General features: G+C 37.2%; 1 protein-coding gene across 11 annotated transcripts in view; it reads right to left on the bottom strand.

The window, feature by feature from the left end:
- The window catches only part of SDCCAG8 (serologically defined colon cancer antigen 8), a 251,399-nt gene that overhangs the window by 108,280 nt on the left and 116,441 nt on the right, over nt 1-26,678 (bottom strand). For all 11 annotated transcript variants that reach the window (XM_027564711.1, XM_027564712.1, XM_027564710.1 and 8 more), the window contains one exon: nt 7,852-7,994. In XM_027564711.1, the coding sequence (XP_027420512.1) occupies nt 7,852-7,994 (143 nt within the window). The remainder of the gene's footprint in view (nt 1-7,851; nt 7,995-26,678) is intronic.

The following is a 26,678-nucleotide window of genomic DNA, read 5'->3' on the forward strand; positions in this document are numbered from 1 at the left end:
TACACTTTTTCACTCTCAAAAAGACACAAATACTAAAGTTCAAGTTTCTACATCTCACGGTCATAAGGTTAAATCTTCCGATCTAGATCACAAAAGTATGTCATAGCATAATTACTCATATCATGAACTGCCCTTAGATTCCTGCTCTGAGAAGTTCTTCGAAGTACATATCATTGAAAACATTATTTATGTTAAAGGGGAAATATACATTTTAAAGGCAGCTCTGCTGATATAAGCTGGAGCCTGCAGGATTACTGGCAGTTTGACTCCCCTTTTGCATTTTGTGCAATTCAATTTCTAAATTCTCTGGAAAATAAACAGGGAAGACTTCCTGTAGTAATTTCCCTCCAGATTAGATCTGAGAAAAAGATACAGGATTCAAAAGAATGTGTTTCAATACACACATGATAGTTATGGAGAAGAGTGATTGCCTCAATCAGTATTTAATAACAATGACACAAGCATTCAGAAATGGTTGTTTAAATATGTAATATCACTTTTATCTGTGTGGACAAATAATCTGTCCACTATGTATGTAAGTGGTAGTCTTGTGAGAGGGACTTAAAATTCTATAGCTTTTTAAAGATGTTTGGACATGTCAAAAACAAACATGTGAAGGAATTTCCACTTTTTAAGAAAAGCCTCTCTTTTCTCTTGGGTACAAAAGAAATGAAGAAGTAGAGTGATAGCTTTATTAAAATACATTAAATGACTAAGGTGAATGATGCGCCAAAGGACACTGTTTCCTAGGAAAATCACAAGCTAAGATGACAATTCATCAATTGGTATTTTTATCAGTGTATAAGGGAGCATATTAAAAAGCAGAGACATTACTTTGCCAACAAAGGTCCGTCTAGTCAAAGCTATAGTTTTTCCAGTAGTCATGTATGGATGTGAGAGTTGGACTATAAAGAAAGCTGAGTGCCAAAGAATTGATGCTTTTGAACTGTGGTGTTGGAGAAGACTCTTGAGAGTCTCTTGGACTGCAAGGAGATACAACCAATCAATTCTAAATGAAATCAGCCCTGAATATTCATCGGAAGGACTGATGATGAAGCTGAAACTCCAATATTTTGGCCATCTGATGTGAAGAACTGACTCATTTGAAAAGACCCTGATGCTGGGAAAGACTGAAGGCAGCAGAAGGGGACGACAGAGGATGTGATGGTTAAATGGCATCACCGACTCAATGGACATGAGTTTGAGTAAGCTCTGGGAGTTGGTGATGGACGGGGAGGCCTGGCGTGCTGCAGTCCATGGGGTCGCAGAGTCGGACATGACTGAGTGACTGAACTGAACTGATAAGGGAGCAGCTAACACTTATCTCTATTATAAATTTATGTTATTGGTTTTCTTGGTTGTCTTTTGGAAATGATCACATTAATCCATTTCCCTACTAACTCACATAGAACTACAGCCTGATGGAAACTATATAGGCTTTGCCGGCAAATTTCTGGGTTTCAAAGATATACCAGTTGTGTGACCTTAGATGAATCATTTACTTCTTTGTGCCTTAGTTGCATCCACTGTAAAACAAGGAAATAATAGTCTTCATCTTACAGGATTATTGTGAGAATGAAATGAAAAGCACTCAGCTCAGTTCCCAGAACACAGTAGAGGTTCAGTAAGTGATGGCCACTTGCCTTTAGCTAATACCTCTGTTATTATTTTTTTAAAGCCACTACATGTGGCATGGTACCAGACCCAAAATGAAGGTATTTTTAACCTCAGAGACGGATGAAAATGAAAGTGAAAGTGAAGTGAAAGTCACTCAGTCGTATCCGACTCTTTGCAACCCCATGGACTACATAATCCATAGAATTCTCTAGCTAGAATACTGGAGTGGGTAGCCTTTCCCTTCTCCAGGGGATCTTCTCAACCCAGGAATCAAACCGGGGTCTCCTGCATTGCAGGCGGATTCTTTACCAACTGAGCTATCAGGGAAGCTGACTGTTACTTGTATGTATTTAACTTTATCACATATACATGTGTACCTCCCAAATGCCAGTGGCCCCTGGAATTTCCCATGAAATGTCCTTCATTTCCATTTTCCTATATCCAAATGCAACCAAGGATAATAAGGAACTATATGTCCCTCTGTTTGCATAATATTTTATCTGAAAAATCCCTTCTGGATCTTATCATTTATCTTACCAACTCTTTGTGTATTTTCTTTTTGCTCCCACTAGCCTATAAGCTTCTGAAGGGCAGCATCTGAAGCTATTTTATATTTATGTCTCCCACCATCCCTAGGATAGTGTCTTGTAACAGGAAATGTTCCATGGAGAGTGAGCAAATACATGAACATATATTTTTAAACATAGCTGGAAGTTTGTTATGGAAAAGAAAGAAGTTATTTGATTACTATTAGCAAAGATATAAGTGGGAAGGGAGTAGCCTTGCTTCTGTTTTCATGTATACTAAGCTATGTATATTGGAGAAGGAAATGGCAACCCATTCCAGTATTCTTGCCTGGAGAATCCCAGGGACGGGGGAGCCTGGTGGGCTGCCATCTATGGGGTCGCACAGAGTCTGACACGACTGAAGTGACTTAGCAGCAGCAGCAGACTATGTATGTTTAATGATCATGTTTATCAGGCACAGGTTTCAAACACTCTCAGAGGGACTATCTTTTAATTTTGGAGATCTCTAGTTTAAAATTCTGTGTGTGTGTAAGGTTTTCAAGTAAGGTAAGAGGCACTTTACCAAACCTACTGAGTTGTTAGAAGGGTTATCATTTGATTTGACTATACTTAAACATATATGTGCATACTAAGTTAAAAATGAACAAAAGTTATAAAATCATAACATAGTATAATATGTACAAGAAAAATTCCCAACAAAATTTTTCATTTTTGTTCCATCTCATATTTTTTACCTGATATATCTGAGAATACGTAGATATATATATATACACACACATCAATACTGGGGTTGAATAAACAGTCATAAACTTGTATTAACCATTCTTATAATAATGACTGATTGAACTCCAGCTCTTTGCAAAGAGCTAAGCTAGGTGCTCTGAGAACTGTAATAAGATCTCTCCTCCCATTTGAAGAACAGTACATCACAGAAGAGAAGACAAGCAGATACATACAAATCTTCAGAGTATGAATTTATTTTTTCAGATGTTCATTTTCCCTGTTTTGAGGAATTTGTTTAGTAGCAGCAAGTGCCTTCAGCTCTAAGTGGGAAGGAGGATTCAGAGGGAGATGTGCTCCCTCTAGCATGGGTCCTCAGGGTGGACTATAGTGGAAAAATTAAGATATCAGGGAAACCTGGAAAATAAGATTATAATAGGGCTAAAGAAGCTCAAGGGGTAATTCTGGATTTACAGAGCAGTAAAAGCAGAGGAGAGACCAAAAGTCAAAGGAGGTCTGCATCTGCTTAAACCACATGCTGCAAATCAGTATGCAAGAGGATGGAACTGGTAGCAGTGAAATAAAGTTAGAAGGTTGGGAGCCTGTCATGTGAGCATGCGTGCTCAGTTGCTCAGTCACGTCTGACTTTTTGCGACCCCGTGGACTGTAGCCCTCCAGGCTCCTCTGTTCATGGGATTCCATGACTGAGTCAAGACAGTGCTTATGAATATACACAGCAGTGGCTGGCAAAAGAGATTGGAAGGATGTTAGCAGAGTATTTTCATAACCCTTAAGAGAAGTCACCAAAGCCTAAATTATGATGAATGTAAATGGTGGTATGAAGGACATTTCTATGAAATCTCTCTGAACTTCACAAACTAAGGAAACATTTTGAGCAAAGGATACTCCAAGCAATTTAAGCACCTAATGCACAGAAACAGGAATTTAATAATACATTGTCTTAACTCATGTTCTTTGACTATCAGAGTTGGAAGAAAACTTAGAAATCATCTTGTCTAGCCTAACTTTACAGGTGAGTATGCACATCCAAAGAATTAAGTAATTTGTTAAAAGTTGCAAAGACAGTTGAGTGCCTGGGTGAAGATACAAAAACTCAGTTTCCTCAATCCTAGGATACCTGCCCGCCCCCTCCCCACCACCCTTGCTAACATGTGTATGGTTTTAATTGTTACTTCACCAAAAGTATACCTGAACCACACTTTATTCTTTTCTTATACACTGAAGGCCCCATTTCATTTCCTTGGCTATTCTTCCACAGTTCTTAAAAACATGGTCCCCTCTATGTGCATCTACCCACTCCTTTGGCTATAATATCTTTATGTAAAAGCATCCAGATCTAAACCTCTGTCATGATCTTTCTCCTCACACTGGATCTACACTGGACATCTTCATCAGAGCTCCGAAATAAAGCATATTCTTTCCTCTGCTACTCCTTTAACATTCCCTAGTTGAATTAAAGGATCATCCACTTAACACAGGCTAGAAGCTTTGGAATCATCTTTTTGAACTTTTTAAAATTTTTTAACTGGAAAATTGCTTCGCAGTTTTATGTTGGTTTCTGCAGTATAACACCATGAATCAGTCATAATTCTACACATAGCCCTTCCCTCCCTTCCCTCCCCCCATCCCAATCTTCTAGGTCAGGAATCATCATAATAAATATTTTAGGCTTTGACGATCATACTCAATTCTGCCATGGAAATGCTACGCATAATACACAGAGGATAATCATGGCTGTGTCCAATAAATTTTTATTTAGGATTTTTGTGTGCTATAAAATATTATTTTTCTTTTTTCTTCCCAGTCATTTAAAAATATATTAAAAAAAAATTCTTAGCTCATGGATCACTTTAGAAACAGATAATGCACCAGATTTGGCCTATGGGCTGTAGTTACCAACTCTGTCCTAACTGGTTTTCTTGTCTCCTACATCAGCTCTCCAAGTTCACTCTACACAGCTGTCTGAGTCGGGATCCTAACCCCAAAAATTGATCATGTTAGAAGCCCTGATTAAAATATTACATTAAGAGTAATCCCTTATTCTCAGAATGGCCAACATTCCAGAATATGGCCCACAACACCCTTCCTCTGGTCCCTCTCCCTCTCTTGCCAAACACCTAAGGTAACTGTAGAGTCTACATTCTCTCCCAACTTCACGTCTTTGCGTATATTGTTCCCTCTACTTGGGGTGTCTGCCCCACCCTTCTCTACTTTGAGGACTCCTATTCATGAACTCAGAAAGCTTTCCCTGTCTCCTTCACCTCCAATTAATAGAATGAGATGGTTCTCTTTCCTGTGTGCTTCTGTGGCAATCCTAATTTCTCTCATTACACTGTTGTCACACTCTACTGTAATTACATATATAGATCTGGCTCCTTTGTAGAATGTGAACAACCTAAGGATAGGAACTTAGTTTTTTTTCTTTCTCTATGTCCAGGGCCAACCAATGCATGTAAAAGATAGTAGGTGCTCAATAAATACTCATTAAATAAGTGGATGGTATATTTACTAATTGAGTCCTTCAAAAAATGTTGAATTTCTGTTTTCTATTTTTAAGTCCAATTAGATAAAAAAGGGAAATTCCAAAAGAAGTGACAGATTGACCTATAAATTTCTACTCATTTTAAAATTTTATTTGCCCTAGAAGATTTGAAATCCTTATTTTATCACTGTTTTATAGCATCTTCTTCATATTTAATTTTAAACTTTGTTTAGGATATGACATTCAAAATATTTAAATTAAGGCTAAATGAAGTGTTACCTGTGTTAGATTTATTTATTTCAGCTAAAAACAAAATATATGAAATTTCTCAGCCACACACTTGAGTATATAAATCAATAAAGAATGGTGAAGGGAAGCAAACGCTAATAAAACCCAAATTGTGTATCAGAAATATTTAGTCCAACAAGCAAGTCATTTTCTATGCAAAACAGAGATATATACAGTTCCTTTCATTTTTATTGTCATCTTTAAATTTATGAATGTGGATTTTATAAAACATGAACATAAACTAAGTGTAAAATGCTTACAAAAGAGTACTGCATTTAGAAAATAGATAATTAAGCTTTATTTTCTATAAAACTAAGTTAAATTTCTGTAGACTTGTAGTAAATAAAGCTCAATAGAAAAAGCTTTCTATGGATCCAAGCAAAACCGTTTTTCTTAAGAACAAAGGAATTAGTTACCACCAGTCCATTTTCAGCAGTTGCTGCATCTTAATATGCTCTACTTGCAAGAAATGGATCTTGTCAGACAGTACAAATTGATACAGCACAGGAAAACTCTCTATGGACTTTGACTTCAGAAATTAACTCTCTGAATAAGACAGAATGGCAAAGCAGGCAAAACCAGCATTAATATTTATTTATTGAAGTTCAGCCACACTGAGACATTAAAAGCTGTCCTATTTCTGTGGGTTAGTAGTACTTAGCACACAAATGGTTGGTTCTCAATAGAAGTCTGACAGAGAAGAAAAACTATTACATATCATGATCAAGCTAAATTCTGAAACTTCTAAGATTAAATAACCATAGGAACTATGTTAACATTATGTTCTCACTTCTATAGTGAAATACTTTAAATGGGCATTAAAAGAATGGCTATTATTCTGCAGTATTAAGCAATTTTTTTCTCAATAAAGTGTTTCAACTATTGGGATTTTTCCAGATATCACATGTGTATAAATAATTTATTTTCTTTCTCTCTTTCATTTTTTTCCTTTCTCTCTTTCTCCTCCTTTCTTCTCTTTTCGTTCATTGTTTAAAAGGGAAGTTGGCAAACCATTTGGAATATTATCATAACAAAATGTTTTTTAACAAAGTTTGATTTTAACAGAACTAGAGGCATCTTAACACTAACTGAAAACTTCGGGAGGTTCAACAACCTCTAGAATATTTTTTTTCTCCAAATGCAGGCTGTTCAAGTGGTGCTTTTCTCCATCTGTTATCATACCGTGCTCAGAATTACATTGTCATATTTAATGTAAAAGGGATCAGTCCCCTTTCATAGTTTAAATTCAACATTTTACTATGATTAGAAGACCAGTGTTTTTCTAATTTATGAATAAACCAAATTTTATAAACTTATGTAGATATTTAGATAAAGTTCTCTCTAAAAACTGAAAAACTCTAAGAATTGAACAAACCCAAAGGCTTGATCTGAAAACTGAAAAATTGTACTAAAACTTGAAAGGAAAAGAAACCATCTATATGGTACTGTGAAACACCTACAATCTCAGTTTGATTTTTTCTCTGTGTCTGTATATTTATGCATATTGTATGTGTTTTCAATATAACAAATTTCTCAATGTTTACTACCTAAAATGTATTATTGTAATTTAGGGCTGAGCTATGTGTTCACTAAAGTTTTATGACAATGATGCTCTCACACCAAAATATCTCATGATGGAAGTGATGAAATTTGAAACCACGATGGCATAAGCAGGGTTATAGTAATGGTTTAAACATGAACAGAGTCAGTCAGTTCCATCTCTAACTTTTACACCTCCTTAGGACTCAGGTTGCTTATTTTGTAGCACTTCCACCTCAGTTTGCATCTTAGGATATCTTTCGTTTTGTCTCTTTCACCACTGACAGTATCTCACTATTTTCCTAAATATATTCCTCAGATACTTCAGTTCAACATTTTTATTAGACATAAAATTAACAGGAGAGGTAGTGGCTGTGGTAGAAGAAATATGTCATTTTGCTTATATTGATAGAGAATCACCTAAATATTTGAGCATTGTAGATGAAAGGTTTTGTAATCTATCAGTAATTCCCTGCCACACTTATCATTCACATGTCTGGTTGTTTTGCTTACCACATCTCCACTTTTCTTAATATGCCTAGAAACTGTGTGTGAATTGAATGACTAAGACTTAACTCTAACAACTGTTTGGAAGCCTGTGGCAAAAATCCGAGGAATGAAATTGGTGCTATGGTGCATAATGGGATTAGGCAGTACCTGGTGAGGTGCAGTTGGTGCTCAGATTCGCCCAGCAGTTCTGTCAGTTTCAGGCACTCCTCTCTGGCCCGGGTTGCCTTCTCCTGCTGCTGTTCCAAGTGCTGCTTGCTTTCACTCAGTTCTAAACTCAATTTCTCTATTTCCTTAGGCAGAGAGAAGAGGGTGAAGAGTATCACTATAAAATATATGCACTTGAATTCAAAATTATCTCATTTTTATTTTTGCCATGAATTTCAATATGATGAAAAATTATTAGAAAATTTAGGCTAGCTTCCACTTTATGACAAAGGGAATTAACCCAGCCAGAAATGCACATTAGTGAGGATTTTTTGGATCGTAAGATGCAGTCTAATTTTAAAAATGAAATGATTAAATGAGGATAGTCAAAATGGATAATCTGTGTTTTGAATCTAAGGCTCAGTCTCTTTAAAAAATAATACAAACTTAAAAAGTCACTACTTTTTAAATATAACAGTTTTGTTTGTGAGATAAGATCAGACATGTGCAGTGATTTACATCAAATGTGAGACTTGATTTTAAAAGACACATTTATGGTTTCATTTGGATGTTTTGAAAATCAAATTAAATGGTAAAATAATTTAAGATATCTTTTAGAAAAACATGAGGTGTAAAAGAAGACATCATTATGATACACAGTATTATTTGGAAAAAAATACTTTAGGAAAAAATAAAATGAGAAATTTCAATGTATGACATTGCTGAGCATTTTGAATGTATGACATTGCTGATCTAAAATAATATTGCATTAAAATTGCATTTAAAAGGCAATAAAACCACTCTGATATTAACAAATATAAACATCAAAATATATAAAAATCTATAATAGCTTATTCTTTGGTTTCAGTATGAAATTACACTTTCTTATTGAAACTCAAATATTTCAAAGCAAAAAAACTTTACACAGAATATGGTTTAAATAATTTACACATTAAAGTACAAATATTTATCTATTATAGAACATCCGTAATTAAAAAAAAAAGAAAACAGAGATAAATATTCAGACCATTAAAACAAGAAAAACAAAATAGGGGAAAGTAAAGAGTGAAATATTTTCAAGTCAGCAGAAAGCAAGAAGCAATTTTTATAAACAAAAATACAGTCCACTCTTGGAAAACAAAACTATGTCTAAGTCGAGTTTTAAACTTAGTATTTAAGTACATTTCAAATTTCCTCATATTATTACTCAGTATTCTGAACAATCTACAACTACACTGAATATATCAGGCAGGATAAATTGTTTATTTTTCTACATTTATTGCACTACAAATATTCACTTTATCTCCATCAAAACTGTACATTACCATATAATAAAACAACATACAAGCTATTTTAAAAAAATTATGTAATAATGAGCATATTGCTTTCATTCAGAGTAGATTTTCTATATCTTTCAGATTAGATTACTAAGTGAAACTGATTTGTTTAAAATATTTTAAATTGTTAAAGTTTTATCAATACATTTCTATCTTATTATGCATTATAATTAAAAAGATAGAAAAACATAAGAGAAAAGCCTAGCCTACTAAGTTTGGTCTAACATTTATGAAATTAACAAAAAAGCAAAGTAGAACTGGAATTATATGTTAAGTTTAAAATTACAAAAATGTACCCATTAATTTTTTTTTGCTCCTGCTCATGCTCAGTCACTTCAGTTGAGTCTGACTCTTTGCAACCCCATGGACTATAGCCCACCAGGATCCTCTGTCCATGGGATTCTCCAGGCAAGAACACTGGAGTGAATTGCCATGCCCTCCTCTAGGGGATCTTCTTGACCCAAGGATCAAACCTACGTCTCCTACATCTCCTGTGTTGCAGGCGAATTCTTTACCGCTGAACCACCAGGAAATTGCAAAAATTTATCCATTAATATTTTTACACAGTGCTATGTGCAAGAAACTATGCTAAATATTATGATGGACTCAGAGTTTTCACATCCACACTCAGGACTTAGCAATTCAGTTGAGTAAATGAGACAAACACACACAAAAAGACAACCAAAATATCAAGCATGTAAAAAACAACAAATGAGTCTTAGAGAAAATCTGTGCTTCAATAGGCCAGATTAAGGATATACTTAATGGGCAAGAAAAGTGGGAAAGAAGGTAAGGCCACATAAACTCACAGAATGATAGATTAGACCAATTATCAAACATTATAAATTCTAGATTTATAAAGCTGTATTTTTCCTTATAGATAATGAGGAAATAATGATTTAAACAGGTATGCAACATGAGAGAAGCTGAGCTTCAAAATACTAGATTAATGTGTATGATCATTAAGACAGTAGAGACTGGCAGTAATAGTAGACCACAAAAAGATGGTTGCAATACTCCGAATATAAGAAGTAGTGACAGTTAAAACAGAAATATAAAGAGAACATGATGAGTACATGTAAATAAAAGGATAGATATCAGAAGATAACAAAGATGACTCCAGAATTTTGAGTTGAGAGGACACTACACAGTGACAGAAATAGGAGATGTATAAAATTCTAAACTTCCTTCAAAAGAAAAGGTGTAACAATTTTTATCAGCACCATCCAACAACAATAATGTATGTGACCTTATACTGGTAATCAGGTTTTATGTATAAAGTAGCTGCTTTCTTAGTCTCATGTAATAAAAAGTCAGATGCTATGCTGAATTCCAGTCAAACACAGAGATAAAGAACATGGGCCCAAGAATCAACAGAAATCAGGGCTTAGACACAGCTCAGGCACTCTCTAGCTCTGGGACCTTGGACAAGTCATTCAACTCTCACCAGTTTCTTCAGTCTAAAATGGGAGTGCCAACTCTAGAAAGCTCCTAAAACTATTGGGAAGACAAAAATGAGATGGCAAATACTTACCAGAGTGCCTAGGATATAGCAAGAACTGAATAAAAAACAGCTGGTACCATTACTTCTGATCTTTCTCTACCCTTCAAGAGCAAAAATATAAGTAAAGGAAAAAGATCCGTCTAAGGATTTATGGTTATCCCTGAGCACTAAAGAGTTCTTAATTTAATTCAATAAAATTTCCAGATAAGCACTCTTTTGGAGGACACTGAATAAAACTTTATTATAATTTCAAAATGCAAAAAGCATTTTTGTTAGGAAGATGGAAAGTTACTGCCTGATTCTGATTATCTGTGCCAGAGAAACAGCTTATTGGTGCAGATAATCAAAATCAACAAATAATCGAACCAGCTGGACCAGGGCTCAACACTTACTCCCCGAGTCAGGAAAATCTGCCATGGCACCAACTCCAACAGTTAGAAGAGGAATCTCTTGCCAGAAATGCCATACTCCCACTGGCAGGATAACCCTTTGCTTTGCCCAACTAGGTCAGGGCTGCTTCCTTGGCTGTGTACAGTGGCTCAGGGATGAAAGACCACAACAGTCATAGGCCAATTGTACACTACTCTCAAAGTACTCTATTAGCCTGCAATGCACACTGCAGTTTGACATGGCCATCTCCTGGCTAGCTGGGCAAAGATGAGTCTGGATAGCTTTACACTTTATCAAAAGATATACTTCAAGTCATGAATGTAACCACCAGAATAACTAAAAGTTGTTCAATTGTCAAGTCATGTCCGACTCTTTGTGACCCATGGACTGCAGTACACCAGCCCTCCCTGTCCCTCACTGTCTCCAGGAGTTTGACAAAGTGCATGTTCATTGAATCAGTGATGTCATCAAAAAATCTCAATAAGTAAAAGTAGAAATGGTTAAAAGTGGCTACCTCAGGAGAACACTACCAAGGAGGGGATGTGGAGAAAGACTACTGTTCATTTATAATCTATAATGCACACAATTTTCTTATTAATCATTTCTTTTCATTATTTATTAGATTTTCTTATCAAAGCAATGTGCCTAATTCAAGTCAAATAGTACTCAGTTGCTCCTAACAAAGAAAGGTAGTGCCTGTGTTCTTCCCCTCCCCATCTCTAAGCCAAACCCTCAGTGGCACATAGTATCCATCCCTGATATTCATATTCCTACTTTAAAATAACATACTTGCTTCCCTGGTGGCTCACGTGGTAAAGAATCTACCTGCAATGCGGGAGACATGGATTCAGTTCCTGGGTTGGGAAGATCCCCCGGAGAAGGGAACGGCTACCCACGGCAGTGTTCTGGCCTGGAGAATTCCATGGACAGAGGAGCCTGGTGGGCTACAGTCCACGGGGTCACAGAGTCAGACACAACCAGGCAACTTTCACTTTTATCATGCTGTCCTTTGATTTTGCTACATAAATTTCTTTTTTTTTTAATTTTATTTTATTTTTAAACTTTACAAAATTGTATTAGTTTTGCCCAACATCGAAATTGATTTCCTATGTGGCACTAGTGGTAAAGAATCCACCTGCCAATGCAGGAGATGGAAGAGACGAGGATTTGATCCATGGGTGGGGAAGACCCCCTAGAGAAGGAAATGGCAACCCGCTCCAGTATTCTTGCCTGGGAAATCTCATGAATAGAAGAGCCTGACGGGCTACAGTCCATGGGGTTGCAAAGAGTTGGATACGACTGAGTGATTGAGAACTCATCCATGTAGATTTCCTGTATTAAAAAAGGCAGTGATTTATCTCTCTTATGCCACCCAATATACCCACCTCATCCACCTCTATAACAATTTTGGTTAAATCATTAGTCAGTAGTTCATTTACATTATAATGATTATAGAAATACTGTTCATTACTGAGACAAGCATTATTCTGCTTAAATTAACTTTCTTGTAAAAATCTTTTATTATTTATAGAATTAATTGCTTGCTTTTTTAATAGTTTATTTTTCTAGGTAAGTAACATTTTTTCCCCCAAATGTTCAAACAGTTCTGTCAAATACCCATTCATAATGTTTTTTCAATAGTGAAACATATCAATAAATCATTAGTTCCTTTAAATTATTTTCCTAGATATATCCTGCTTGGTGACATGTCTAGCCTGGTTGATTTCTGATTTGGTTGATTTTCTTACACATGCTCCTATTAGAGTTTCTTGTTTTATGTGTTTTAAGTCAACCTGTTTCTCAGTTTATCTGCTTCTGTAGTTGAAATACATTCTCCGGGTAACTTTTACAAGAAAGGGTACACAAACAATGCATTTTCAAAAAGTATCTGTATGCCTGAATATGTTGTTATTCCATGCATATCCTTGAGAGTTTAAAGTGAAAGTCACTCAGTCGTGTCTGACTCTTTGCAACCCCATGGACTGTACAGTCCATGGATTGCTCCAGGCCAGAATACTGGAGTGGGTAGCCTTTCCCTTCTCCAGGGGATCTTCCCAACCCAGGGATCAAACCCAGGTCTCATGCATTGCAGGCAGATTCTTTACCGAGTTATCAGGGAAGCCCACTTGATAGTTTGGCTAGGTATAATATCTATGCTGAAATTAACTTTATTCAGGATTTTCCATTCTGAAGAAGATCAGCCCTGGGATTTCTTTGGAAGGAATGATGCTAAAGTTGAAACTCCAGTACTTTGGCCACCTCATGCAAAGAGTTGACTCATTGGAAAAGACTCTGATGCTGGGAGGGATTGGGGGCAGGAGGAGAAGCGGACAACAGAGGATGAGATGGCTGGATGGCATCACTGACTCGATGGACCTGAGTCTGAGTGAACTCCGGGAGTTGGTGATGGACAGGGAGGCCTGGCGTGCTGCGATTCATGGGGTCGCAAAGAGTCAGACACGACTGAGTGACTGAACAGAACTGAACACTGTCTTCAAGATTGTAATATTACAATTAAAAAGCCCTATGCTATTATGATTCCTAATAGTCTGTGATTTGCTTTTTTGTTTCTAAAAGCCTTTATAATAATTTTCCTCTGGAATTTTGCAACTTTACAATGCTAGACCTTGGAATGGGCCTTTTTTCATACATTGTGCTGGGTTTTCCTTAGGCCCTTTTTAATCTGGAGGTTTTCTTTGTTTGAATAAATTTTCTTATATTTTTATTTTAAAATAATCTGATGCCATATATTTTAATAATTCCTTTTCCTGGAACTCACGGACATTGGGTTTTGGCTCTGTTGCATTAATCACCTAATTTTATCTATTTGCCTTCTGATTCTAACTTCCAAGATAGTCCCTTGACATTGTGTTCCAAAACTTCTATTGAATTAAAAAAATCTTTAGCACATCTTTCATTCCAGAAGTTACTTCTTTTTTAATTGTTTTTATATAGCATGCTATTTTATTGTATGACTATAATATTGTATGCCTCCATTAAAATATTAAAGCATTTTAGATGTTCTCCTCTGCTATACTGCATCAGTTTCCTTTTTTACTGTTTCTTTTAGGCACTCTATTATGTAAGAGGCTCTCCTCAAATATGTAATGATACTCAGCTGTCTTTTTATATTTGAGAATGAAGTATTTAACAAAGATTTGGTGTAATGGTTTTTGGGTAATGTAAAAAGTTTATATTATTCTTCAGCAAATATTTACTTTTATCTCCTTCCACTGGTAATGAGATACACTATATCTCCCCAATGACTTTGGGCTTTGTCATCTCATTTCAATTAGCCAACAGAATTTTCATGTTGATAATGAAAGCAGAAGTCATAAACATGTTTTTGTAGTTTGACTTTGTTTTTACACTCTGGTGCTTCTCCATGAGAAAAGCATGCCTTGAATAGCTGCTGTCCCTTTTGCCTGGACCACATAATAAATACATGTGGATCAGAACCAAACACAAACCATAGCTCAGACAATCACAACCTGAAGCAGAACCACCCAGTCAAATGTAGCACAGATCAGGCAGATTCCAGATGACCTGAAGATTCATAAACATGAGCATAAATGATTGCTATTGTAAGCCATGAGTCTTTTCAACACAAAATAACTGACAAACCACTCTAAAGAAACAAAAGGAACACTCTAAAGGATTCTAAAGAAACTAAGGGTCAAAAACATTGAATAACTGTCCAAAGAGTAAATCTAAGTCTTGAATCAGATCTTCTGATTTTGCTCCTCTGTTCAAACTGGTTTTAAAAAGGCAGAGGAACCAGAGATCAAATTGCCAACATCCGCTGGATCATGGAAAAAGCAAGAGAGTTCCAGGAAAACATCTACTTCTGCTTTATTGACTATGCCAAAGCCTTTGACTGTGTGGATCACAATAAACTGTGGAAAATTCTGAAAGAGATGGGAATGCCAGACCACCTGACCTGCCTCTTGAGAAATCTGTATGCAGGTCAGGAAGCAACAGTTAGAACTGGACATGGAACAACAAACTGGTTCCAAATAGGAAAAGGAGTATGTCAAGGCTGTATATTGTCACCCTGCTTATTTAACTTCTATGAAGAGTACATCATGAGAAGCGCTGGACTGGAAGAAGCACAAGCTGGAATCAAGATTGCCGGGAGAAATATCAATAACCTCAGATATGCAGATGACACCACCCTTATGGCAGAAAGTGAAGAGGAACTAAAAAGCCTATTGATGAAAGTGAAAGTGGAGAGTGAAAAAGTTGGCTTAAAGCTCAACATTCAGAAAACTAAGATCATGGCATCTGATCCCATCACTTCATGACAAATAGATGGGGAAACAGTGAGAGACTTTATTTTTTTAGGCTCCAAAATCACTACAGATGGTGACTGCAGCCATGAAATTAAAAGACGCTTACTCCTTGGAAGGAAAGTTATGACCAACCTAGATAGCATATTCAAAAGCAGAGACATTACTTTGCCAACTAAGGTCCGTCTAGTCAAGGCTATGGTTTTTCCAGTGATCATGTATGGATGTGAGAGTTGGACTGTGAAGAAAGCTGAGCGCTGAAGAATTGATGCTTTTGAACTGTGGTGTTGGAGAAGACTCTTGAGAGTCCCTTGGACTGCAAGGAGATCCAACCAGTCCATTCTGAAGGAGATCAGCCCTGGGATTTCTTTGGAAGGAATGATGCTAAAGCTGAAACTCCAGTCCTTTGGCCACCTCATGGGAAGAGTTGACTCATTGCAAAAGACTCTGATTCTGGGAGGGATTGGGGGCAGGAGGAGAAGGGGACAACAGAGGATGAGATGGCTGGATGGCATCACTGACTCTATGGACATGAGTCTGAGTGAACTCTGGGAGTTGTTGATGGACAGGGAGGCCTGGCGTGCTGCGATTCATGGGGTCACAATGAGTCAGACACGACTGAGCGACTGAACTGAACTGAACCATATCATAAATTAGCCAACAACTTTCAATTTCTTTTCGCTTTAACCAAGATCCATAGTAAGAAATACATTTTATACCACAGTTTAGAAACATATACACTCTCCCACACATATGTATAAATGTAACTTTTATATCATAAAACAATACTACCCCTAATTATATTTGAAGCACTCAGATATTTCCTATTCCTTCTAATTCTATTCCCCTTAAAAAAAGAAAAACTTTTGGTTTCACCCCATAAAATTGATTTTATAATACAATTTAAAAATTAGCGAAGGAGTCAAGATGGTGGAGAAGGAGGAAGTGAAGTTCACCTCTCCCCACAAGTGCATCAAGAATGCATCTGCAAATGGAACAATTCTCAAAGAGCACTGGCTGAACATTAGCAGAGATGTCAGACCCCTAAAAGGACAAGAAAGACCCAGGCATAACCAGGTAGGATGAAAGAAAGAAGAAGGGAAAAAGAAAAGGAGAGGAAGAGGGATGAGAACGGCACCACTGGCGGAAGAGCTGAAGGACAGAAGAGGTTTTTACAAGGGAGGCAGCCTCCTCAGCAGTGGGGAGATCAGCTGGGACAGAATGTGAGCACTGGGGACTATAAGAGGAGAGCACAACAACTGGTCAATGGGGCAGAACAGAGTGAGACCTTTACAGCTGGTCTGTGCCCCAGCCTAAGATGTGTGTCCACTGGTACAGATGGGGGTTACGTTCTGAAACATGGGTTTGGAAAGCAAATCCAGAAAGGGGACTGCTGTCGGCTGCAAAGAGACAGCCTGAGGGCACAGGAGTGAGGAAATCCATAACCCTGAATGCTTGTGGAGGAAACCTGGACTCCACAGAAGCAAAACGCCATTGTTGAGTGAAGTGCAAGGGGCAGGGCCACATTTGCAGCCTCTGTCACCATGCACTGGCCTCTGCCTCATTGCACATTAGGGAGACTCCCACCAGGGCTGACTTTTACATGTCCATGGCCACTGGCCAAAGTACCTCATTCCAGTCTGGGCTGGCTCTCTTGTGAACACAGCTGCAGACTTCCCCAAGCACCTGTCCCCACCCCTGCAGCCCCAGTGGCTGCCATCTCATCCTCCTCACTCTATCTCCTCAATAGTAGGTACTCTTGCGACCACAGCCACCACCACTTCTGTACCCCTTTCTTGCTGGGGCAGACTCGTGTGATCTGGGGCAACCTTGAGAGCAGATCCCTGTGGGGCTGAAACCACAGCTAAACTCCAGAGGTCATGCAACTAAGGAAGAAAAGCTAAAATCTCTCCTTGCAGCTACACAAACCATGAATTTGATATTGCCATGATTGGCTTTGTAAACTCAGTGCCTACAAAACATCTGAATGGACAAGCTCCCCAGGTAAGACATATCTAGTTTTAACAGCTGTAAACTGTGAGCACAGACATGTCAGAGTTGGGCCAGGACAGAGTCTGAGCTGCCTCCATAGTGCCTACAGGGGGTCCAGATCCAGGATTACTGCAGTCCTGGGACCTGACTTCAATGGACCTATCTGAGACTAATACAATATTGTAAGTCAATTATACTCTAATAAGAGTTAAGCATAAAAAAGAAATAGAATCACAGATGTAGAAACACTTATGGTTACCAGAGGGTAAGAGGAGGAGGGATAAATTGGGAGCTTCAGATTGACATAAATACACTACTATATATAAAATAGATAACTAATAAGAATCTACTATATAGCCCAGGTTGCTCTAGTCAATATTCTGTAATGTCCTATATGGGAAAAGAATCTAGAAAAGAGTGGACATATGTATATGTATAACTGATTCACTGTGCTGCTGAACAGAAACTAATACAACATTGTAAATCAGCTATACTCCAATAAAAATTAACTTTAAAAATTAGGGTATATTTATGATTATTAAAAACTATATTTTTGATATAAATTAAGTAGAATGAAATAAAGAACTTCATTAATATAAGTTCAATATCTTATATTAAATAACATATTAATTTCATTAAGATAAGTTCAATAAGTTCAACTTCTCCTGATTTCCTGAGTAAAAAAAGACTTAAGAAATGAATGTAAGATGCAGAGAAAGCCTTTGACAAAATTCAACATCCATTTATGATAAAAACTCTCCAGAAAGCAGGAATAGAAGGAACATACCTCAACATAATAAAAGCTATATATGACAAACCTACAGCAAATATTATCCTCAATGGTGAAAAATTGAAAGCATTTCCTCTAAAGTCAGGAACAAGACAAGGGTGCCCACTTTCACCATTACTATTCAACATAGTTTTGGAAGTTTTGGCCACAGCAATCAGAGAAGAAAAAGAAATAAAAGGAATCCAAATTGGAAAAGAAAAAGTAAAACTCTCACTGTTTGCAGATGACATGATCCTCTACATAGAAAACCCTAAAGACTCCACCAGAAAATTACTAGAACTAATCAATGAATATAGTAAAGTTGCAGGATATAAAATCAACACACAGAAATCCCTTGCATTCCTATATACTAATAATGAGAAAACAGAAAGAGAAATTAAGGAAACAATTCCATTCACCATTGCAATGGAAAGAATAAAATACTTAGGAATATATCTACCTAAAGAAACTAAAGACCTATATATAGAAAACTATAAAACACTGGTGAAAGAAATCAAAGAGGACACTGATAGATGGAGAAATATACCATGTTCATGGATTGGAAGAATCAATATAGTGAAAATGAGTATACTACCCAAAGCACTCTATAGATTCAATGCAATCCCTATCAAGCTACCAACGGTATTCTTCACAGAGCTAGAACAAATAATTTCACAATTTGTATGGAAATACAAAAAACCTCGAATAGCCAAAGCTATCTTGAGAAAGAAGAATGGAACTGGAGGAATCAACCTGCCTGACTTCAGGCTCTATTACAAAGCCACAGTTATCAAGACAGTATGGTACTGGCACAAAGACAGAAATATTGATCAATGGAACAAAATAGAAAGCCCAGAGATAAATCCATGCACATATGGACACCTTATCTTTGACAAAGGAGGCAAGAATATACAATGGATTAAAGACAATCTCTTTAACGAGTGGTGCTGGGAAAACTGGTCAACCACTTGTAAAAGAATGGAACTAGAGCACTTTCTAACACCATACACAAAAATAAACTCAAAATGGATTAAAGATCTAAATGTAAGACCAGAAACTATAAAACTCCTAGAGGAGAACATAGGCAAAACACTCTCTGACAAACATCACAGCAGGATCCTCTATGACCCACTTCCCAGAATACTGGAAATAAAAGCAAAAATAAACAAATGGGACCTAATTAAACTTAAAAGCTTCTACACAACAAAGGAAACTATAAACAAGGTGAAAAGACAGCCTTCAGAATGGGAGAAAATAATAGCAAATGAAGCAACTGACAAACAACTAATCTCAAAAATATACAAGCAACTCCTATAGCTCAATTCCAGAAAAATAAATGACCCAATCAAAAAATGGGCCAAAGATCTAAATAGACATTTCTCCAAAGAAGACATACAGATGGCTAACAAACACATGAAAAGATGCTCAACATCACTCATTATCAGAGAAATGCAAATCAAAACCACTATGAGGTACCATTTCACATCAGTCAGAATGGCTGCGATCCAAAGGTCTACAAGCAATAAATGCTGGAGAGGGTGTGGAGAAAAGGGAACCCTCTTACACTGTTGGTGGGAATGCAAACTAGTACAGCCACTATGGAGAACAGGGTGGAGATTCCTTAAAAAACTGGAAATAGAACTGCCTTATGATCAAGCAATCTCACTGCTGGGCATACACACTGAGGAAACCAGAATTGAAAGAGACACGTGTACCCCACTGTTCATCACAGCACTGTTTATAATAGCCAGGACATGGAAGCAACCTAGATGTCCATCAGCAGATGAATGGATAAGAAAGCTGTGGTACATATACTCAATGGAGTATTACTCAGCCATTAAAAAGAATACATTTGAATCAGTTCTAATGAAGTGGATGAAACTGGAGCCTATTATACAGAGTGAAGTAAGCCAGAAAGAGAAACACCAATACAGTATACTAACGCATATATATGGAATTTAGAAAGATGGTAACAATACCCCTGTATAGAAGACAGCAAAAGAGACACTGATGTATAGAACAGTCTTTTGAACTCTGTGGGAGAGGGAGAGGGTAGGATGATTTGGGAGAATGGCATTGAAATACGTGTAATATCATATATGGAAAGAGTCACCAGTCCAGGTTCGATGCACGATACTGGATGCTTGGGGCTGGTGCACTGGGACGATCCAGAGGGATGGTATGGGGAGGGAGGAGGGGGGAGGGTTCGGGATGGGAAACACATGTATACCTGTGGCGGATTCATTTCGATATTTGGCAAAACCAATATAATATTGTAAAGTTTAAAAATAAAATTAAAAAAAAAAAAGAAATGAATGTAAAACCCATTTTAAAAACTGGGCCATCTTAGTTCCAAAGAATAACTTTACTTGGAATGAAAAAGTAGCATATAGGAACTATTTTAATCCAATGGTAGTGATTTATTCTTGCTAATAAATATGTGAATTAAAAATTATTTAATAATCATTAATCTAGGGTAATTTATTTATACACATAAGAAAATGAGAAAAGAAAAAAATACTACAGAACACTAGGAAGACTGGAACTCTAGCACAGTGAGAAAGAAGAACCTGTGGTTTTGAAGTGGTCAAAATTTGACAATGTGAATTTATCACTCATAGCCCAATGGATGAATTCATAGAATATATTTAGAAAAATAAAGTGGTACATGATATTCAAAAATAAAACATAACAATATATCACTTGAAAGATAAACGATTGTTTCTATCAAATTCTGTGTGGATAAAAAGAATGTACTCATCTGAAATTGAGTATTCATCCATTGACACTTTTATTAACTTGTTGGTGTTAAGAATGACTTTACTAAACCATTAATAAGGTTGACTGTAAGCTGCACTAGCTACCTATGAGTATATAAAATTAATTTAATTAAAATAGAGAACATAGCTCCTCAACTGCATTAATCACATAGTGCTCAGTAGCGACATACAGATCATGTCTGCCATAGTGAACAGTGCAGGTATAAAACATCTCATCATCACAGAAAATTCTACTTGACAGCACTGGTCTAGAAAATAGCCAAACTTATTACTAAGACTCACTCTCCAAACTAGACTCTTGGAAAACCAGCCTATGTAAATAAAAAGTCATTATAATGTAATAGGAAAGTCATTTTAGAAATGGACAAAAATGGTTGTCTTTACTGTAGTAGATGTAGAAGTGTAAGCAGCTCCTTTACCCCTTTTCTGTTCATTCCTGTTTTCTTCTGGTCTTAACCATAAAGACGAGATCACGACACAGCATTTAACCTAACTTCTGATTTCTGCTTTAATGAATGTGCACAATGCCTTGCCTAATCTATTGAAGGCTTTCCCGCATTAGAAGGTGTAAGAATGAAGAATTAAGTAGCTAAAGAACGATTGGTTCTCTGCCCCTAGCTTCCCCTTAGTAAATCTGCAGGCAGACCCTACAGGTGCAGTTGCACCGTGTGGGTAAGAGAGCATCCGACTGCACAGGCAGATCACACGAGCAAGACAGCATTCTAAGGAAGATCAGAAGTCAGAAGGTTTGCATGAAATGGAAAAATGATGAAGACTCTTACCTCCTATTTTAATGATTAACTATGATTTTTTTTCCCTTTAAAAACTCATGGCTAAGCAGAATCTTCAGAGTTGGTCCCTGGACAGAAGTGCACCTTCTCCCAGGTTGCTGGCTTTTCTGAATAAAGCAGCTTTCCTTTCTACTGACACTTGCCCCTCAATTTATTGGCTTTGAGTGGCAAGCTAATTGAACAAACCTGAGTTCGATAACCAAAGGTTGCTGATACCATCCTAGAAGTTCTGTTCATGCTTATCATCATTGAGGGCACACAATATTGATTTAATATGCGTTTCAGTTCAGTTCAGTTCAGTTGCTCAGTCGTGTCCGACTCTTTGCGACCCCATGAATCACAGCACGCCAGGCCTCCCTGTCCATCACCAACTCCCGGAGTTCACCCAGACCCACGTCCATCGAGTCAGTGATGCCATCCAGCCATCTCATCCTCTGTCATCCCCTTCTCCTCCTGCGCCCAGTCCCTCCCAGCATCAGAGTCTTTTCCAATGAGTCAACTCTTCACATGAGGTGGCCAAAGTACTGGAGTTTCAGCTTTAGCATCATCAGGCCTAATAGTAACACTGACACCAGCCATCATTTCTCATGTGTCAGGCACTGTGTTACTATTTCATACTATTAGATTTTCTAGTTTTAATCTCATTTTGTGTTCATGGCAATCTTGTAAACATAAATATCCTATACTTGTTTTACAATGAGAAAACAGACACAGATATTTAATGACTTATACAAAATGATATAGTGGCAGAGATGGGATTCAAAATGGGATTAATCTGATTTCAAGTCCTATACTCTTTATACTATACTGTATATTATCTTCCTAAACAAACTTCAGAAGATAAAAAGAAAAATGACAAAATGTGCTTTCTAAAACCTCTTGGACTACAACTTGTCATGGGTAAAAAACATGGACAGACACTGAGAAAAGATTAACTCGAGATGTCTGGGATCAAATGTCACACTAGCTAACACAAGGCTCTCAATTTGCAAAGCTGTGGCTGAGATTCACTTTGAAGAAGCATTTCCTCAAGAGATTTTAGGGGTAGCCTTGAGAGTGTGGAGTTTGAATGTGCTTAGCCTTAGGTCCCAAAGTTTATATCTTTTACAACAGAAAGACTCCACATAGCAGGAGAGTCAAAGTGGCACTTGACCTTTTAGCCTTCCCAATACAATATGTAGCAGTTGGAAAAACTTTTCAGTTTTCTAATCATTTCTGACTCCTAAATCAATTCTTACTCTAAGCAAAAATTCTTTAAATAGTTTTAATAAAAGCTTTTTTTTTCTCTTTCCATAATGATAAAAGAAGTGGTATAGGATTACTTTTGGGGGCTGGTTTCCTCCTTGTCTTCATTCATATCTGGTCTGCATCTGAGTAAATAGTAATCTATCCCAACAACATTAAAAGTAAAATGATATGAATTAAAGGTTTTTAAGGGAGTGCCCTGGTGGTCCAATGGTTAGATCTCTGCAGTCTCACTACCAAGGGCCCAGGATTGATCCCTAGTTGGAGAACTAAGTGCCCACAAGACCTGCAACATGGCCAAAAAAAAAAAAAGGTTTTTGAGAAACTGTAGTAGGAATACATGGTTCTAAACACATATAAATCAATACATACAAATGTAGACTATGTAAATTTGAATGATTCAAAGGGTTTTCAAAATTAAGTTTGACCATATGGAATATTTACCTTACAAATTAAATTCAGAACATAACCCTCTCCTGAAATGTCATTATGCTATAGTGAAATATAGTTTATTTTAGTAGTAGAATTTATTTCAATGGGCTCACAACTAATTTTAGTTCTATATTTACAAATATCCTAGAGAGCGAATGGGTCAGTTAAATACGTTACTATATTTAATAGCAGGAATTAATTGTTTTTGCTATCATTAGTGAAGACCCTGGGATTTGTCCCTATAAATATCAAGGGACTGTAACTTCAAAGACTTGCAAACAGCTTCCTAACACTGTCTCCTAATCTCCCCCCTACTCCCAGTTGCAAGTTGACTGAATCAATAATGCCTGACTACTGGACAACTACAAAGTTTAATGTGTCTATAAGTACTGGGTTGGCCAAAAAGTCTGCTTGGGTTTTTCCACAAGATGTTATGGAAAAATCCCAATGAACATTTTCTCCAATCTAATAAAAACATCCGTGGAATGAATGCTTAATTATTTACAAATTCACCTAGTTGAATTATCATTCAAGAGAATATTTCTGTTTTACTCATAGCAGTACCTTAAGAGCTATATTAATGGAGTTGATAAACTCAAAACATGTTAAATCTTTGGCAGTTTCTTGCTTTACAAAGCTAGTAATCCTATGGTATCTATCTATTCTACTGCACATGTCTTAAAATGTTTATTTTTTTTTAATTGGAGGATAATTGCTTACAATGTTGGTGTTGGTTTCTGCTGTACAACAATGTGCATCAGCTATAAGGAAATATATATGCCCTCCATCTTGAGCCTCCCTCCTCTTCTCCCCCTCATCTCACCCCTCTAGGTCATCACAGAGTGCCAGGCTGGGCTCTCTATGTTATATAGCAGCTTCTGTGTGTGTGTACTAAGTCGCTTCAGCCATGTCCAATGCTCTGTGAGCCTATGGACTGTAGCCCACCAGGCTCCTCTGTCCATGGGATTCTCCAGGCAAGAACACTGGAGTGGGTTGCCAGGCCCTCCTCCAGGGGCTCTTTCTGATGTAGGACAGCAGCTTCTGACAGCTATGTATTTGACACGTGGCAGTGTACATATGTCAGTGGTACTTTCTCAATTCGGCCTGCCCTCTCCTTCCCCTGCTCTGCCCACAAGCCCATTCTCTACAACTGTGTCTCTATTGCTCTGTAAATAGGTTCATCTGTACCATTTTCCTAGATTATGGAGTCTAGATTATGGAACCAGATATATGCGTTGACGTTTGTTTTTCTCTTTCTGACTTACTTCACTCTGTGCAACAGGGTCTAGGTTCATCCACCTTAGTTTAACTGATTCATATTTGTTCCTTTTTGTGTCTGAGTAACATTCCATTGTATATATACACCACAATTTCTTTATTTTATCTGTCGATGGACATCTAGGTTGCTTCCACGTCCTGGCTATCGAAAATAGTGCTGCAATGAACACTGGGGCACAGGTGTCTTTTTAAAAAATTTAAACATATTTATTTTTAATTGGAGGGTACTTGCTTTACAGTCCTGTACTGGTTTCTGCTTATGGAATCAGTCATAGGCATATGTATGTCCCCTTCCTCTTGAACTTCCCTCCCACCTCCCACACCATCCCACCCCTAGAGGTTGTCACAGAGCACTGGATTTGAGCTTCCTGCATCATATTGCAAATTCCCACTGGCTATCTAATTTTACATATGGTGGCTCAGATGGTAAAGCGTCTGCCCTACAATGCAGGAGACCCAGGTTCATTCAACCCCTGGGTCGGGAAGATCTCCTGGAGAAGGAAATGACAACCCACTCCAGTATTCTTGCCTGGAAAATCCCATGGATCGAGGAACCTGGTAGGCTACAGTTCATGGGGAGGCAAAGAGTCGGACACGACTGAGTGACTTCACTTCACTTCATGTCTCAATGCTACTCTCTCAATTAATCCCACTCTCCCCTTCCCCCACTGTGTCTACAAGTCTGTTCTCTATGTATACATCTCCATTGCTGCCCTGCAGATAGATTCATCAGTACCATATTTCTATATTCCATATATATGCATTAATATATGATATTTGCTTTCCTCTTTCTGACTTACTTCACTCTGTAAAATAGGCTCTAGGTTCATCCACCTTATTAGAACTGAGTCAAATGTATTCCTTTATATGGCTGAGTAATACTCCATTGTGTATATGTACCACAACTTCTTTATACATCTATTGATGGACATCTATGCTGCTTCCATGTCCTGGCTACTGTAAATAGTCCTGTAATGAACACTGGGGTACATGTGCCTTTTTGAATTATGGTTTTCTCAAGGCATATGCCCAGTAGTGGGATTAGTGGGTTATGTGATAGATTTATTCCTAGTTTTTTAAGATTTAATAGTTTTTTCATACTGTTCTCCACAGGCTGTATCAATTTACATTTCCATCAATAGTGCAAGAGGGTTCCTTTTCCTCACATCCTCTCCAGCATTTACTGTTTATAGACTTTTTGATGATGGCCATTCTGACTGGTGTGAGGTGATACCTCATTGTAGTTTTGATTTGCATTTTTCTAATAATGAGCAATGTTGAGCACATTTTTATGTGTTTACTGGCCATTTTTATGTCTTCTTTGAACAATTAAAATGTTACATTGGAACATTTAAACAGTATTATAATTTTTTTGTTGAGAGAATTTAACTAAAAAGACCAATGCAGGTCTAAATTCTGTGTACACAAGAAGGAAATCCTTTAATATACTGTAACCATCCTTGTTTGGAGAAGGCAATGGCACCCCACTGCAGTACTCTTGCCTGGAGAATTCCACGGACGGAGGAACCTGGTGGGCTGCAGTCCATGGGGTTGCGAAAAGTCGGACATGACTGAGCGACTTCACTTTCACGTTTCACTTTCATGCATTGGAGAAAGAAATGGCAACCCACTACAGTGTTCTTGCCTGGAGAATCCCAGGGACAGGGGAGCCTGGTGGGCTGCCATCTATTGGGTCACACAGAGTCGGACATGACTGAAGTGGCTTATCAACTTAGCAACAATCATCCTTGTTAGAACATTTTTTGCTTTAACTTTTAAAACAAAGTAAAGCTCAAAAAATAATGGCTTGGCTTCTTATTTTCTAGAAGGAAATTATGTCAGCAATGTACTTAACATTCTAATTTGATAAAAAGAGAAACCATTTTACATTTAAAAAGTTAATATATAAAATTGACTTTAGGGGAACATTAATAATGAAATGGTGCAACCACTACAGAAAACAGTATGGAGTGTCCTCAAAAAATTAAAAATATAACTATCATACAATTGAGCAATTTCACAT

This window comes from Bos indicus x Bos taurus, chromosome 16 (genome assembly GCF_003369695.1).
Source record: "Bos indicus x Bos taurus breed Angus x Brahman F1 hybrid chromosome 16, Bos_hybrid_MaternalHap_v2.0, whole genome shotgun sequence".
NCBI lineage: Eukaryota > Metazoa > Chordata > Mammalia > Artiodactyla > Bovidae > Bos > Bos indicus x Bos taurus.